Raw genomic sequence first — 14460 nt, 5'->3', positions numbered from 1 at the left:
CCCGCCCCGCCCCTCCCACACCCAAGCCACGCCCCTAAACGCCCTTGGCCCCGCCCCCACCCGAGGCCCCGGGGTTACCCGCGTAGCGCAGGCTCTTGCCAAACATGGCGGTCCAGAGGTAGGGCACGGTGCTCATCTCCGCTTCCTGCGCCAACATGTTCTGGGCTGCCACGCGCCCTGCAGGACCCAGGGCCGTGAGAACCCTGACTCTCGCCCTTACCACTCCCACACTGCCTGCTCCTGATGCCGTTGGGACCCCTGACACGTGTGGCTACTCTTCCTGGTCTCCCCAGAGGTCAAGAGACATCATTGTTCAGACCACCGCTCACTTGCACCTGCAGCTAACTGGTGCAGGGGAACACCTGACTCCAAGCTCGCCACTTGATTGCTTCCTGAGAGAATCTGAATACAGTGCCCTGCCTCTGGAAGGTCTGCTTCTTGGGGTTGGGCTGTGCACACAGACACCTAATCAGACATATCAGGTCTGAAGAGGGAGGAAAATGGGCCATAAGTACGCAGGGAAGCACAGATGACAGCCACACACAAGGCTCCGAAGAGACCAGTGTGGATGGCTCCCCAGTTCCTATGAGGCCCCAGTAGACCCCTGTAGTTGGATGTACTTCAAAGTCCCCTAAACTCTCCCAGTTAAATCCTAATTATACTTGGCTGATCAGTAGCCTTGGTTACTTACAACCTAGCAACAACTTTAGACTTTGGACTTGAATAGAAATTGGTACCAGGAGTGGGGTCTCAAGCAGCAGACCCTCAGGTGTAAAGGCAGAGGGAAGGGGAAATGGGTGCAGAGAGGTCTCTTGTCACAGGCTGGGGGTCTGGCAGTCCTCTCTCTGAGGCAGTGAGGCAACTAACGTGATGGCACCTGCAGCTTAGGGGCCCAGACCAGATGTGCACAGTGGATGAGGCTTGGGGGACTTGGTGGCCAGCAGACAGCAGGAGGGGAAAGCTATTCCTCAGAAAGCACAGTGCCTCCACTGAGCCCAGGTCTCTGGGCTTAGATGGCACCTCAGGGACCTGCATGAGGCTGAACTGAGTTCACAGAGATACTTGAGTGGCCCAAGGAAAACAGAGGCACAAAGTAGGAAGGTGATCCAATAAATCCCTCCCTCCCTCCCCAGGGTAAGTGCACAGGTTGATCAGGAATTCTGCAGAATATAGGTCCTTGAGGACAAAAAAGGGAGAGACTACCAGAAGGAAAACTGAGATTGAGGAGCTGTGGCTGGCTCAATGGGGTGTTGCTCTCTGTGTTGGCTGGATTGCCGGGATGAGGCTGGCCAGAGAATCCACATCAGAGCTTTGATGCCTAACACAGTGTCTAAGACCCAAGATCAGCAACTGAGGCATGGGCATGGGGACACTGAGACCCTGGGACTCCCTCCCACCCCTCCATGTGCCTCGGGACTGGCCATACCCTGAGCATGAGCCATCTGCCAATGTGGAATGTTCACTTTCCGGTTGTTCCTCCAGGCAAGGGGGAAGGTGACGGCGTCACCAGCTGCGAACACACCTGGGACATTGGTCTGCATCATCTGTAGAGAGAGGGCCCAGGGCTCCATGGGTGTGACGGGGCCCTGACCTGAACCTCCTGCCACTCCCAGCCCAGCACCGGGCCCTCCCCACCCAGTGCCATCCACCCCACCTTGTTGACAGGGATGAAGCCTCGGGAATCCAGACCGATGCCGCTCTGCCTCAGGAAGCCTGTAGCGGCCACTGCACCTGACAGGACGGAGGCCTGTGTCCACTCCCCTGTCCCTCCCTTCTGCACAGTCACTCTCCACACCCCACATCCTGTGTTTGATGTGACATCCCCAGACTGATCTTCCAGGGGCTGCCACCTGAGGCCTTCATGCACCCTGGCCCCCACTAACCGGTCTTCACAGATCTGGTGCCTCCTGCAAGACCTCAGGTATCACCTTCTCCAAGAAGTGCTCCATGAGGCCCTTAAGTGGATGGACGGCATGCCACACCTCCTCAGCCCCTGCAGGCACTACCACCTCCCATCTTGGCCCCTACCCAAATTAGCACCTCAGCTGGAGCAAGAGCCAGTTCAGGGCTTGTCTATGTCAACTCTCACAGGGCATGGAGATGAGTGTTACTGGGCAGTGGGCACTGGGAGCATCCTCTGTGCCAGGCCTGGGCTGAGCCCGGTACACACCTTCCTCAACAGCTCCGTAAAGTGGGGGCGGTTGGCGGTCCCCGTTTGACAGATGTGGTGGAAACTGAGGCTCTGGGAGGGGAAGGGACTAGCCCAAGGTCACATGTGAGCGTGTGCAGACAGCTGTGCTGGTTTGCGCCTGCCTGCCCACACACCAACTCACCAATGCCCACCACGCAGACGTCAGCCCGCACGACCTTGCTGCTCTTCAGCACAACCTCCTTCAGCTGTGGGGAGTGGGTGGGTGAACAGGTGGGCCCAGCTCCTGGACTCAGGGGACAGAGGACAGAAAGCAGCAGGGAGAAGGGAGAAGGGCCCACCTTTCCCTCCTGGCCCCGCAGCTCTGACACCTCAGTCTGCATGTAGAACTTCACCCGGTTGTTCTCAAACATCTGTCAGGACAAGTGGGCAGGTGGGCAGTGGATGAGAGTCCAGCCAGGGGCCAGGCTGGACCCCACGGCTCCAAGGCGCTGGGTGCGTGCTGGAGTGGGCTCACCTTCATGAGGGCACGACCCACGCGCTCCCCCAGGAACCTCCTGAAGGGCGTCTCCTCCAGCTCCACCACAGACACGGAGTGGGCCTTCTCCGTCAGGTAAGCGGCCACCTCCATCCCTGGTCGTGGGCAGGGGTGGCAGGCTGGCACCTGCACCTTCCTTGACCAGAACTTCCCTGGGACTGTCCATGACGACCTGATCACCATCCCCACTACCCACTACCTCTCACCCAGGAAGCCAGCTCCCACGATGACCACATTGCGGCCTCGGGCCAGCCTCACCACACGATTGGCATCCTCTGGCGTCCGGATGGTGAACACGTTCTCCATTTCTTTGCCTTTGCAGCTCAGAGTCCTGGGGCTGAGACATGGCAGTGTCAGTGAGGGCCTCCTGGCAGCCCCACCCCCGTCCAGGCCAGTGTCCTGCCCGGTGTCCCATGGGTAAAAAGGAGACCCTCCCACCTGCTCCCTGGCGCCAGCAGCAGCTTGCTGTACTCCAGCTTGAAGCCATCCTTGAACACGACCTTCTTGTTTCTCACATCCACTGTGACCACCTGCAACCCCCGCCAGGCAGAGCATGAGCTTGAGCATGGGGCTTGGCCTCGCCGCCCACTCCCGGGTCCTGCAGTACACTCACAGCCCAGCCACAGCCTCTGAGAAGCTCCCATTAGAACAGATCCTGCCACCTGGACTTTGTTGTTTTTTTGTTTTTTTTTTTTTTTGAGACGGAGTCTCGCTCTGTCACCCAGGCTGGAGTGCAGTGGCCGGATCTCAGCTCACAGCTCACTGCAAGCTCCGCCTCCCGGGTTTATGCCATTCTCCTGCCTCAGCCTCCCGAGTAGCTGGAACTACAGGCGCCCGCCACCTCGCCCGGCTAGTTTTTTGTATTTTTTAGTAGTGACGGGGTTTCACCGTGTTAGCCAGGATGGTCTCGATCTCCTGACCTCGTGATCCGCCCGTCTTGGCCTCCCAAAGTGCTGGGATTACAGGCTTGAGCCACCGCGCCCGGCCGGACTTTGTTCTTTAAGCTTCAGACATCACCTTCCCCTCAAACCTCTCCTTACCCTCCCAAGTCCCACCATTCTCTCCTATCCAGCCCTGATTGTTCATCTCCGCACACCCTGGGGCTGTGTGTGTGCCCATGACCTGTCGGGAAAAAGCTCCTTGCTGTCTCCCAAGCCTGGAGCACCTCCCAGGTGCCTGGGCAGTGGGGCCAGGAAGGGAGAGCACCAAGACCCCACCCCAGGGGCCCACACAACCTCATGTTCCCACCCTCCCTCCTCGGGGCCTGTTTCCCACCCTTGACCCTGTACCTGAGCCTCGGTGAGCACCTCGATGCCATAGGCTCGGAAAAACTCCTTGGGCCTCAGGGCCAGCTGCTCAGGCTGTGTGTCCAGGGACTGCAGGGGCGAGCCAGCTTGAGAGGAGCCAGTTTACAGCAGAAGACACTGGGGCCCAGGGAAGGTAGGGCCAGCCCCAGTGACACAGGGGCTGCAGGACAGAACTCAGCAAACCCAGATCTGGCCAGGCGCAGTGACTCATGCCTGTAACCCCAATACTTTGAGAGGCTGAGACCGGAGGATCGCTTGAACCCAGGAGTTCAAGACCAGCCTGGGCAACATGACAAAACCTCATTTCTACAAAAAATACAAAATATTAGCCAGGCATGGTGGTGCATGCCTGTAGTCCTAGCTACCGGGAGGCTGAGGTGGGAAGATCATTTGAGCCTGGGAGGTGAAGGTCAACGCTGCAGTGAGCCATGAGACAGGCACTGCGCTCCAGCCTGAGTGACAGAGCAAGACCCTGTCTCAGAAAAGCCAGGTGCAGTGGCTCACACCTGTAATCCTAGCACTTGGGAAGCTGAGGTGGGTGGATGGGCTGAGCTCAGGAGTTCAAGACTGGTCTGGGCAACATGGTGAAACCCCATCTCTACTAAAAATACAAAAAATTAGCCAGGTGTGGTGGTGGTACACACCTTTAATCCCAGCTACTCAGAAGGCTGAAGCACGAGAATCACTTGAACCCAGGAGATGGAAGTTGCAGTGAGCCGAGAACGCACCACTGCACTCCAGCCTGGGTGACAGAATGAGACCCTGTCTCAAAACAACAAGGAATCTAGACCTTTTGGGGGTACCACGGACAGGCCTGGCATAAGCAGAGGGGGCAGCCGGCCAGATCTCCAAGGGGTGACAAGCAAGGCTTGAAGTGGGCTTAACTGAGACTCAGAGGGATAGGGTCCCACTTGCCCCACCCCCCCTACCTTGCTGAGCTTGGGACGGTCATAGGGAAGGTGCCGGTCTAGCGTGCACAGAACGATCCGATCAGAGAAGCCCTCCTGCCGCAGTGTCTCTGCACACACCAGGCCAGCTGCACCTGAGGGGAGGGGCCCGTGGGCCGGGGACCACTTCTCACCAATCCCATCTCCCACCCTGCCCCTCATGACCCCACTACCAACCTGCGCCCACAATGAGCACATTGGTGCTACTGCTGTACCCAGCACTTGGGGAGATACACTTGGCCATCACCTTGGTCCTTCGCTGCAGCTGTAGGGCCTGTGGGTGCCAGGAGGGTGGAGGGTCATTGCCATCATCCTGGCAGGCAGGTCCTGGCACTCCAGTCCAGCTTCATCCCTACTGCAACCCCTCACTCTGGCTCAAGTGACATGGGCCAAGCTCCTCTCACCACAGGGCCTTTGCACATGCCATTCTCTGGGCCAAGATGCCCTCCCGGCTCCTCCCTTCTGCCTGAGCCCAGAGCTACCCCCTCACCTGCTTGCTGGCCCGGACGTACACCTTCTCCTTCTCAATCTTCACCTGCAAGGGCTGCATTCCTCAAGACCAGCCCCGAACCCCACACCCCCAGGTTCCCACCCCACCACACTCCTGGCCCCACCTGGAACTTGTGCAGACTATCCAGGCCGGGGAAGTCCTCCAGGTCCCCAGTGCTGATGTTGAAGCAGGCACCGTGCCAGGGGCAGCGCACCCGACCACGGGACAGAACGCCTGGGAAGGGGAGGTGCTAGGCTGGGGCCACCAGCAGGGGTTGCTTCCCAAGGATCTCAGTGCCCTGGCAACTGCGGGCCCCTCCCCAAAGCCTGGGAGACTTCACTAATAGATGAAGATCCTGGGGTCTGGGGAGGAGCCAAGCTGGCATGGGGCCTGGAAAGTCCCCCTCACACCTCCCACCTGACAGCTCACCTTTCACCAGGGGTGCGCCGTAGTGCGGACACTTATGGCCCAGGGCGTGGAACTCCCCATTGTCCTTCACCAGCAACACCTTCCCCCAGCCCAGCTCCACTTCCCGCATCCTGGGGAATCGCAGCACTCAGAGGTCAGGCCAGACACCAGGCACAACCTCCTGGCAGCTCCTCCCAGTGTCCAGCCTTCTGGGGAGCAGGCCCAGACCGGTAGAAGCCACAAAGGCAGTGACCAGGGCAGCAGCTGGTCATAGCCCCTTCAGGCCAACCCCGACCCCCGGCTACGACCTGTACCTCACCCTCCCACCTTGGGACCCCTGGTCACCCCTCCCAGGCAGGCCCAGAACCCACTGGCCATTCTCGAGGTCCTTGACGTGGCAGACAGCAGCCTCCACACAATCCTGAGGGCTGGGGTAAGGGTGAGGGGTGGGCAGGCGCTCCTCTGTGTGGAAGTGGCGGGCCGTGCCGTTGCCCTGGTAGGCCCGGGGGCTGCCCTTCCCACTGGCTGACAGCTCCTCCTTGCCTCGTTCCTTCTCAGGCAGCACCACCTCGATCTTGAGCTCCACTGTGGGCAAGTCAGCGCCTTGAGCCCTCTACCTCAGCCCACTTCCTCCCCCATCCATCAAGCTGGGTGCAGAGGCCAGCTCCTCGGGGTGCCGGGAGGCTCCGCCCGGCCTGGTAACCTCCTCAGAATGCCCTCTGCACCACCAGCAAAGAGCCTTAAACCTGGCATAAAGCAGAGGAGGGGCATGTATGGGAAGGGGTACACCCGGGTCTGCTTGAATTCATTTCTGCGTGTCTCTTTTTTCTTTTTTCTTTCTTCCTTTTTTTTTTTTTTTTTTTTTTTTTTTGAGACAGGGTCTCACTCTGGCGCCCAGGCTGTAGTGCAATCATGCAAACTCGGTTCACTGCAGCCTCTGCCTCCTGGGTTCAAGCAATACTCCCATCTCAGCCTCCCCAGTAGCTGGGACTATATGTGCACACCACCACGCCAGGCTAATTTTTGTATTTTTTGGTAGAGACAGGGTTTTGCCATGTTGGCCAGGCTGGTCTCAAACTCCTGACAAGTGATCTGCCCACCTCAGCCTCCCAAAGTGCTGGGATTACAGGTGTGAGCCACTGTGCCCCACCTCCTTTTTCAATGACAGTATTAGTGAGGGGGGCACAGAGCTGAGTTCCTTTGACCCTGCAACTCTCCTGGCTGCAGAAACCTCTGTGGCAGAAAGAACCCTGAGGCCTTCAAGTCCTGCATCTTCCGACGGACAATGACGATGTCCCTGACAGCTCAGGGACACATTTAGGGTATGACTCAAGTGCACACAGGAATTCAAAAGTGGTAGCAGCTCAGTTCCCAGCCAGTGAATCTGGGTGACAGGAAGTCAAGGGTTCATTGTTCTAGTCTTACAACTTTCCCGTATATTTGAATTGTTTTCAAAAATTAAAAAAAATCAGGAGGCTGAGGCAGGAGAATGGCATAAACCCGGGAGGCGGAGCTTGCAGTGAGCTGAGATCCGGCCACTGCACTCCAGCCTGGGCGACAGAGCGATATTCCGTCTCAAAAAATTAAAATAAAATAAAATAAAATAAATGTACACAGCATAATTCACAGCATAATTTCAACTTCTTTTTTTTTTTGAGATGGAGTTTCCCTCTTGTTGCCCAGGCTGGAGTGCAATGGCGCAATCTTGGCTCACTGCAACCTCCGTCTCCCAGGTTCAAGCGAGCGGCTGGGATTACAGGCATGCACCACCAATACCGACTAATTGTATTTTTAGTAGAGACGGGGCTCCATGTTGGTCAGGCTGGTCTTGAACTCCTGACCTCAGGTGATCCACCGGCCTCAGCCTCCCAAAATGCTGGGATTACAGGCGTGGGCCACCACACCCGGCCCAATTTCAACTTCTCAAAATAGCTGTTCTCACCAATTTGAGAATCCCTCACTGACCAGGTGCTGGGTTTTCAGTGTCCTCGTGTGCCCTGGGGGTGAACCCCAGCATGGGAAGGCATGTGGACAGCACAGCCCCCCGACAGCCTCCTACAGAGCCCACTTCCCCAGCATGCCCACGGGGCCAGCTCTAGCGGGGAGTGAGCCAGAGATTGCAATTTTCTTCTTTATACTGTTCCACATTTTCCAAATTCCCTGTGATGTGCCTGGAATATTTTTCTAATTAGAAGGGAACAATAAACAGAATTTTTAGCAGCAATAATCCAGCCTCCCAGGCTGCTGCGGCAGGGAGGAAGCTGAGTGATGGACAGCCCCTGGCACAGCATGGGCCCAATGCTGGAGCAGAAGTACCTCTCTCACTTCCCAAGGCACCAGCGCCTCTGGGTTTTACCTCTCATCCCCTCCACCTCAGACCTGAGACACTCCAGAAACCAAGAACCCTGAGAGGCTGCCGAGATGCACCTCCAGGCCTTTGTCTGAGCTGTCCCCTGGGCTGGGGCTGCCATCTGCCATCCTTCCTATCTACCCAGACAAGGCTCAGGAGTTGCCTCTCCTGTCTGCCCAGTCCCTGCATATCCGTCATCTCATGCTCTGCTAAATCCTCCACCCTGGCCAGGCCCCCTCCCCAGTCCCAAGTCCCAGCCCTCAGCTCAGGCCCAGGCATAGCAGGAGACAAGGGCAAAGATCAGTTCCTTGACCTCAGCCCAGCAGGGAAGGTGCAGAGCACAGAGCCACACTGAGGCCCCGTCGTATCAGGTGGGGGTTTATGGGTGGGGCTTTCATTCCATTTTCTATACTTTATGTAATGGTGTTATAATGTTTTTGGAAGACTTACAAAGAGAAATACTTTGGACTTAGCTGACATCAGCTCTAGAAGCTGTGGGAGCTCACAAATAGCCTGGCAGGGGGGCCAGATAACGCCAAGCCAGGCTGCTCTCATCCTCCACCTCCTCCCAGAAGGCTCCAAGCCCGCTCACTGATGCGGTCTAAAAAAAGCCATTAAGTCAGGGGCTCTTTGGAAAGGTGGAGGGGAGGGGCGTCTCTGCTCACCCACAAAACCAGATCAGCCCCAGATCCGTGACTTCTGGCTGCCCATAAGACCCGCCTTAGCCCCTTTGGGCCTTAAGATGCCTTTATTACAAAATGGAGAGAAGGCCAGGTGCGGTGGCTCATGCCTGTAATCCCAACACTTTGGGAGGCCAAGGCAGGAGGATCGCTTGAGTCCAGGGGTTCAAGACCAGCCTGGGAAAGAAGGTGAGACACAGCCTCTACAAAAAATTTAAAAATTTGCCTGTTGGCCAGGAATGATGGTTCACGCCTGTAATCCCAGCACTTTGAGGCCGAGGCGGGCGGATCACTTGAGGTCAGGAGTTCGAGACCAGCCTGGCCAACATGGCAAAACCCAGTCTCTACTAAAAATACAAAAATTAGCCAGGCATGGTGGCATGCACTTATAATCCCATCTACTTGAGAGCCTGAGGCAAGAGAATTGCTTGAACCTGGGAGGTGGAGGTTGCAGTGAGCCGAGATCGTGCCATTGCATTTCAGCTTGGGCAAGGGAGTGAGATTCTCTCTCTCTCTCAAAATAAATAAATAAATAAATAAATATAAAATTGCCAGTCGTGGTGGTGCAGGCCTGTAGCCCCTGCTACTCAGGAGGCTAAGGTGGGAAGATCACTTGAGCCCAGGAGTTCTAGGCTGCTGCAAGCTATGATTATGCGACTTCACTCCAACCTGGGCAACAGAATGAGACCCTATCTCAAAAAATGAAAATAAAACAGAGAGAACAGCAAATGCCTGCCTCGTTGGTGATAGTGGATGCTGAAGGAAATAATGTATGCAACCCAGAATAGAAGCTCAATAGATGGAGTTGGGCAGCAGTGTTTTACCAGTTAGCTCTGAGCCTCCTAGCAGCCATGGTGAGGATGGAAAGCCTTTAGGTAGCAGTTATGGCCTAATAAAAGGCGGGTGAATAGATGCTAAGAGAGCTGCACTTCCTCCTAGCTCTGAGCTAGATGAGGGACTGGCCTGATATCTTCTTATCAAGAACTCAGACAGGACATGCAGGAGCACAGAGGGAACCCAAGAAGCAGGTGCTGATACACATGGAGCCACAGAATCGAGTGGGGCAAGATAGAAAGTGAGGGATTTGCACAGAGGTCTTCTGCTTGCTCTAGTCTCTTTGTGGCCCCTTAAGACCCCAGCAGAACCCTCATGCCCCAAAAGCTGTAACTCCCATATCTGGAAATTCCCTGAGCCTCATGCCTGACCTGCCCAGCATGGGCACCTGGGGCCTGAGCCTCTGGCTACAGGCCTACAGGGGAGGCCTGGCAGCACAGAGCCCAGCTCAGAGAAGGGATAACAAATAATATTCCACAAGTGTTTCTTGTGTGCCAGGCCCCCATGCTAGGCACAACAGCCCCACTTTACAATGAGGATGCAGAGGCTCAGAGAGGTGAAATCACCTGCCGAAGGCCTCACAGCCGGGAAAGGGCAGGACTGGATTTGCCTAAATTCTTAGCGCTGCCTTTGGTGAGAGTGGCCACCCCCCATACTGGGCCACGGGTCCCAGGCAGGCCAGCCCTTTGGGGTCCTTTAAAAGAACCTGCAGGTGGCATCTTCTGCCAGGGCCTCCTGCCAGCCCAGCAGTGCCACAGACACCTGGTATAAGGCCAGCTGGCATCATCCCACCCACTTCTAGGGGGAGACAATGGACATCATTTGCCCAAGGCACATTTTGAGGCAGGGAGGAATCCAGCCCAGGCCTGGGTGTCCACAGCACAGGAGTTGGGGGAGGAAGAGTGGCTTCCTGGAGCAGAGGCAGGTGGGTTCCTCTGTCTGGTGAGTCACTACAGCTCTCCTCCCTCCCCTAAGTTCTCCCTTAGACCCAGGAAAGGGAGAAAAGGCTCACAAGTTCCAAGGTAACGGAGCCGATGGGTATCAGGTAAGGGGAGCTGGGGTAAGCTGGCTGGGGCAGGGTGGCCTGGCGGGGTGAGTGGAGCACTGGCTGGGCTCTTGAGGTCTCTCTAAGCCTCATTTTCTCCATCTGTGACAAAGCTGCACACTCCTGCCTCCCTGGGTGTTGTGAGGAGAGAAGATGGAAAGTAGGGGGCCAGAGAGAGAGCTCTGCAGACATGAGTCTTTAGTGGAAAAAAGACCCAGGCCCGTCCCAGCACCCCATGACACTATCACTTCTGGCCAGAGTAGCTCAGGCTAGGTTGGGTGGTGATTTCCTGTATAAATGGGGAAGTGTGCCCAGAAAGGCCAAGAAGGCAGCCCGAGACCACACAGGGGATCAGAGGAGACAAACAGAGCCAGGATCTGCTCACTACACCCTCACAGCAACTCTAAGAGGTCAGGGTGGCCAGGCCCTCTCTTTTGCAGAGAGAAAAACAGAGGCTCAGAGGGGTAACTTGCATGCCCTAGGTCATAGAGTGGCTGAGGTTGTCTCCAGTCCCCCCACTTACCTGGCCCTGGGGGCATAGCCCCTTCCCCAACCCTGCAACAGGAGGAACCTGCCTTTCCTTTTCCAAGAAGGGTCCTGCTGTTATTCCCACCACCAACACTCAAAGCCCCAAAGAAAAAGGGGCACCCACTGGAGCAGGGGCCAGCCGGGGAATTGCTCCAGGCCCCCTACCCCCTCCTGGCCGCAGCGTATTAACATTCCGAGCAGGCTCCTGCCTAGCCTGACCTACTTCAGAGGCTTGCCGAGTGCAGAGGGGGAGGGCGGGGGGGAAGAGGGGGGAGGAAGAGGTGGGGAGGGAGGAGGAAGGATGGAGGCAAGAAGACAGGAGGTACCTGGTTTGGGCTTGGAGAAACAGCCACCCATGGCGAGTGGCCTGAAGATGGCCGGCAGGCAGGAGCACAGATGGGGAGCTGTCGGAGGCCTAGGGCGCCCCCCATGGGGCTGGACCCCCTGAAGGCCTTAGAGATGCTGGAGATGCCATCCTGCTGGAGCTGCTCTAGGACCTGCCGGGGAGACTGGGGCCATCATGACCGGGGCGTGTGGGCAGAGGTAGAGACACAGAGAGACAAAGAGAGACAGTGGGAGCTTCAGAGAGTCTTACATTTGAGTTGGGAACCATGGCGTGTAGGTGAGCCTGATCCCAGAGCATGGGGCCCTGGAGGACACCTCCCCTTTGAAGCCCTCCGAGCTCAGCTCTCTCACTCCTCCAGTGGAGTTCCTCGCCCCAACCTCGGCCACCCTTGGTCCAGCCCTGCAGTTGCCTTGCCCAAGAAATCCTCCCTGATTTCTGCTGCCTCCTCATGCCCCCCTTCCCCTCTCCAAATCCCACAGCCTGAGAGTTCTTGGACCCTCCATTGTACCGGGAGACCACCATGCCTAAGCTCAAAGAGTGGGTCACCTTGGGCAAGCCAAAGCCCTCCCCATCCTTGGTCTTCTCCCTCCTACAATGCAGGTGTCATCAGGCTCCCCCTAGCCCAGCCCCACCCTGGCTAGTACTCTGGACACCCACCTCCTCTCAGGGCAGCCACTGCTCCATGTTCCAGGCCCAGCAGTGGACTGAGGCTGCCGGGCCTTGGAAGGCCAGGCAGGCAGGGCAGGGGTCCAGGAGGCGGCCCAGCCTCCACCCTCCTCCTAGCTCAAGCTGTGGCCAGGAGGGGCTGGGGGGTGGTGTGGGGCTGGGCCAGTCCACTGGTCCCCAGGGAAACCCAGCTCTGTGGTGAACAGAAGTGGGCGGCCAGCCCGGCCCTGATGGGGTTAGGGGAAAGAGAAGCCGGGCACATAGCCCTGCCATGCCTGTGCCCAGCAGCCATAAGCTCCCCCTACCTCCGACTCCAGCCCTTCACAAGTGCCCACTAGGCCTGTGGTGCTGGGGTCTTGCCCAACAGCAGATGGGGAAAGCAAGGGGCCAAGGTCCCATCAAGGTCAAGCAGCAGGGGTATCCCTGTGGCCTCCGACCCCACCCTCCCACCTTCATTAGTTTTAAGATGGGCAGGGGCCCAGAAAGCCCCCATATCACCCTAAGGCCCTGCAAGGTGCCCTGGGGGAGGGACACCTGCACAGCAGAGAGATCACTGTAGCCCAGGTGCCTTCCAGGCTACAGGGTGGGCCTTGCGGAAGATGCAGCCTACAAGTAGGACTTTGGAAGGCCCAGGGCACAGGCATAGCTGCCTTGTTTACAAATGACCTCCCCACAGTCTATCCCACTGTCATCCTCCAGTTTCCTCTGGAACTTCTTCCTGAAGTCTCACTTGAGGTGGGGCTGAGGCCCACCTGGTCTGGCCCAGATCCCAGAAGGGCTGTGAGTGGGTGCCTGAGAGCGAGGGGTGGAAACAAAAGGCCAGGTTGGAGAGAGACCATTGGTGCCTGGCCCCTGCGCCTGTCAGCCCTCGAGGTGCCCATTACAGGGGAGGAGCCAGTGACTCCCACAGCCACTGGGGCGTGCCTTGTCTCTTTCCCCCACTTGTCACCAAGGAAGGTCTGTAAAACTCAACTGCCACCTGCCCCACCTGCCCCCTCCCTGGGCACTAGGCAGCCCCTCCCTGGGTCCTGGCTTCAGCCCTGGCTCAGCCCTGCCCACTTCCTTCCTGGCTGACCTCAGGCCTCACCTGCTAGGCCACAGATCCCAGAAAAGGTCAGACCTGGTCTTGCCACTGGGGACCTGCCCAGGCTGTGCTGTCCCTTCCCGAGTACCCAGGGGCCTGAATCCCCCAGGGCCTGGGCCAGGAAGAAGACTGGGTGGGGCCCCTGTGCCTTCGGCCTACTGTGTACTAGATCGGCTTGGAGCCCAGTCACCCCACTCAAAGGCAAAGGTCCTTGCTAGGGGCAGGGCAGTAGGGGCCCCCCAGGTTTGTGCAGAATGCCAGAGTGCTGTTCCTTGCCCATTAGCTGCTCACTGCAGAAAAGTTCTAGCAGAGTCCAGTGCTAACTGGACTCTGCAGGAGTCTGTCTGTCCCAGGGACCCCAGGACCTGTGAAACAGGACTGGATTACCCCCATCTCACTGAGCGGCCACTGCTCCACCTGACCCTCCCAGGGCTCCTGGCACCCGCCCCGTGTGCAGGCTGGGCAGGGTCCTTCCTCCACTCCTCCACCTCTGGCCCACCTGCCCCCACTGCCTCATCCCAAGGGCTCCTGCCCAGATCGGGCTCCCAGTGGCTTCCAGGCGTCCTAGGGGTGGCATCTGATTCCAGTCCTGCCTTCGAGTGTGGGGGCTCCGCGCTCTCCCCTCCCCCACGGAGCTCAGGCGCAAGCCTCTGTCCACTCTCCCCGCCTCTGCACGTGCAGTTCCCTCTCTCCAGGAAGCCGGTGGCCGGTGCCAGCAGCCTCACCGGCTCCGTCCCGGTGCCCCGCCAGACCTTGCAGCCCGGGAAGGGGGACTGGCACACAGTGGGAACCCGCGGCGAGCAGGGAAGGGGCGGTTGTGGGACGAGAGAAGGACAAGGTGTGCTCCGGCCCCGACGAGAGAAGGACAAGGTGTGCTCCGGCCCCCGGGCATTGCCTCTGGCCACGCTTGCCGACCCCCAACCCCTAACGTGCCGGGCCCGGGTCCGAGACCTGCGAGCGCAAGCGTTGGCCCCCGGCGCCGGGGCGAAGAGGCGGGGCGGCGGGCGGGGACCGGGGTTCCGGGGACCGGGGTCCCCGGGGCGGGCGCTCACCTGGGCTCGGCGCGGGCCTGGACTCGGGAACCGCTT

The 14460-nt window shown here is 58.2% G+C and overlaps 1 protein-coding gene across 10 annotated transcripts in view; it reads right to left on the bottom strand.

The window, feature by feature from the left end:
- AIFM3 (AIF family member 3) overlaps positions 1-14460 on the bottom strand; it is a 16851-nt gene extending 2391 nt beyond the window's left edge. For 2 of the 10 annotated variants that reach the window (XM_017882583.1, XM_017882589.1), the window contains exons 1-17: positions 14425-14460; positions 11603-11773; positions 6211-6424; positions 5861-5970; positions 5556-5665; positions 5432-5476; positions 5119-5215; positions 4924-5036; positions 3977-4063; positions 3126-3217; positions 2894-3024; positions 2667-2782; positions 2491-2562; positions 2334-2397; positions 1655-1731; positions 1427-1544; positions 79-177 (exon numbers count right to left, since the gene is read on the bottom strand). In XM_017882583.1, the coding sequence (XP_017738072.1) occupies positions 79-177; positions 1427-1544; positions 1655-1731; positions 2334-2397; positions 2491-2562; positions 2667-2782; positions 2894-3024; positions 3126-3217; positions 3977-4063; positions 4924-5036; positions 5119-5215; positions 5432-5476; positions 5556-5665; positions 5861-5970; positions 6211-6424; positions 11603-11633 (1576 nt within the window). In that variant the 5' untranslated portion in view covers positions 11634-11773; positions 14425-14460. The other 8 variants (XM_017882590.1, XM_017882581.1, XM_017882587.1 and 5 more) reach the window with 7 other exon arrangements.

Source organism: Rhinopithecus bieti, unplaced genomic scaffold (genome assembly GCF_001698545.2).
Source record: "Rhinopithecus bieti isolate Rb0 unplaced genomic scaffold, ASM169854v2 scaffold_13317, whole genome shotgun sequence".
In the NCBI taxonomy this organism is placed as follows: domain Eukaryota; kingdom Metazoa; phylum Chordata; class Mammalia; order Primates; family Cercopithecidae; genus Rhinopithecus; species Rhinopithecus bieti.
This window is presented reverse-complemented; position numbering and strand designations above follow the sequence as displayed.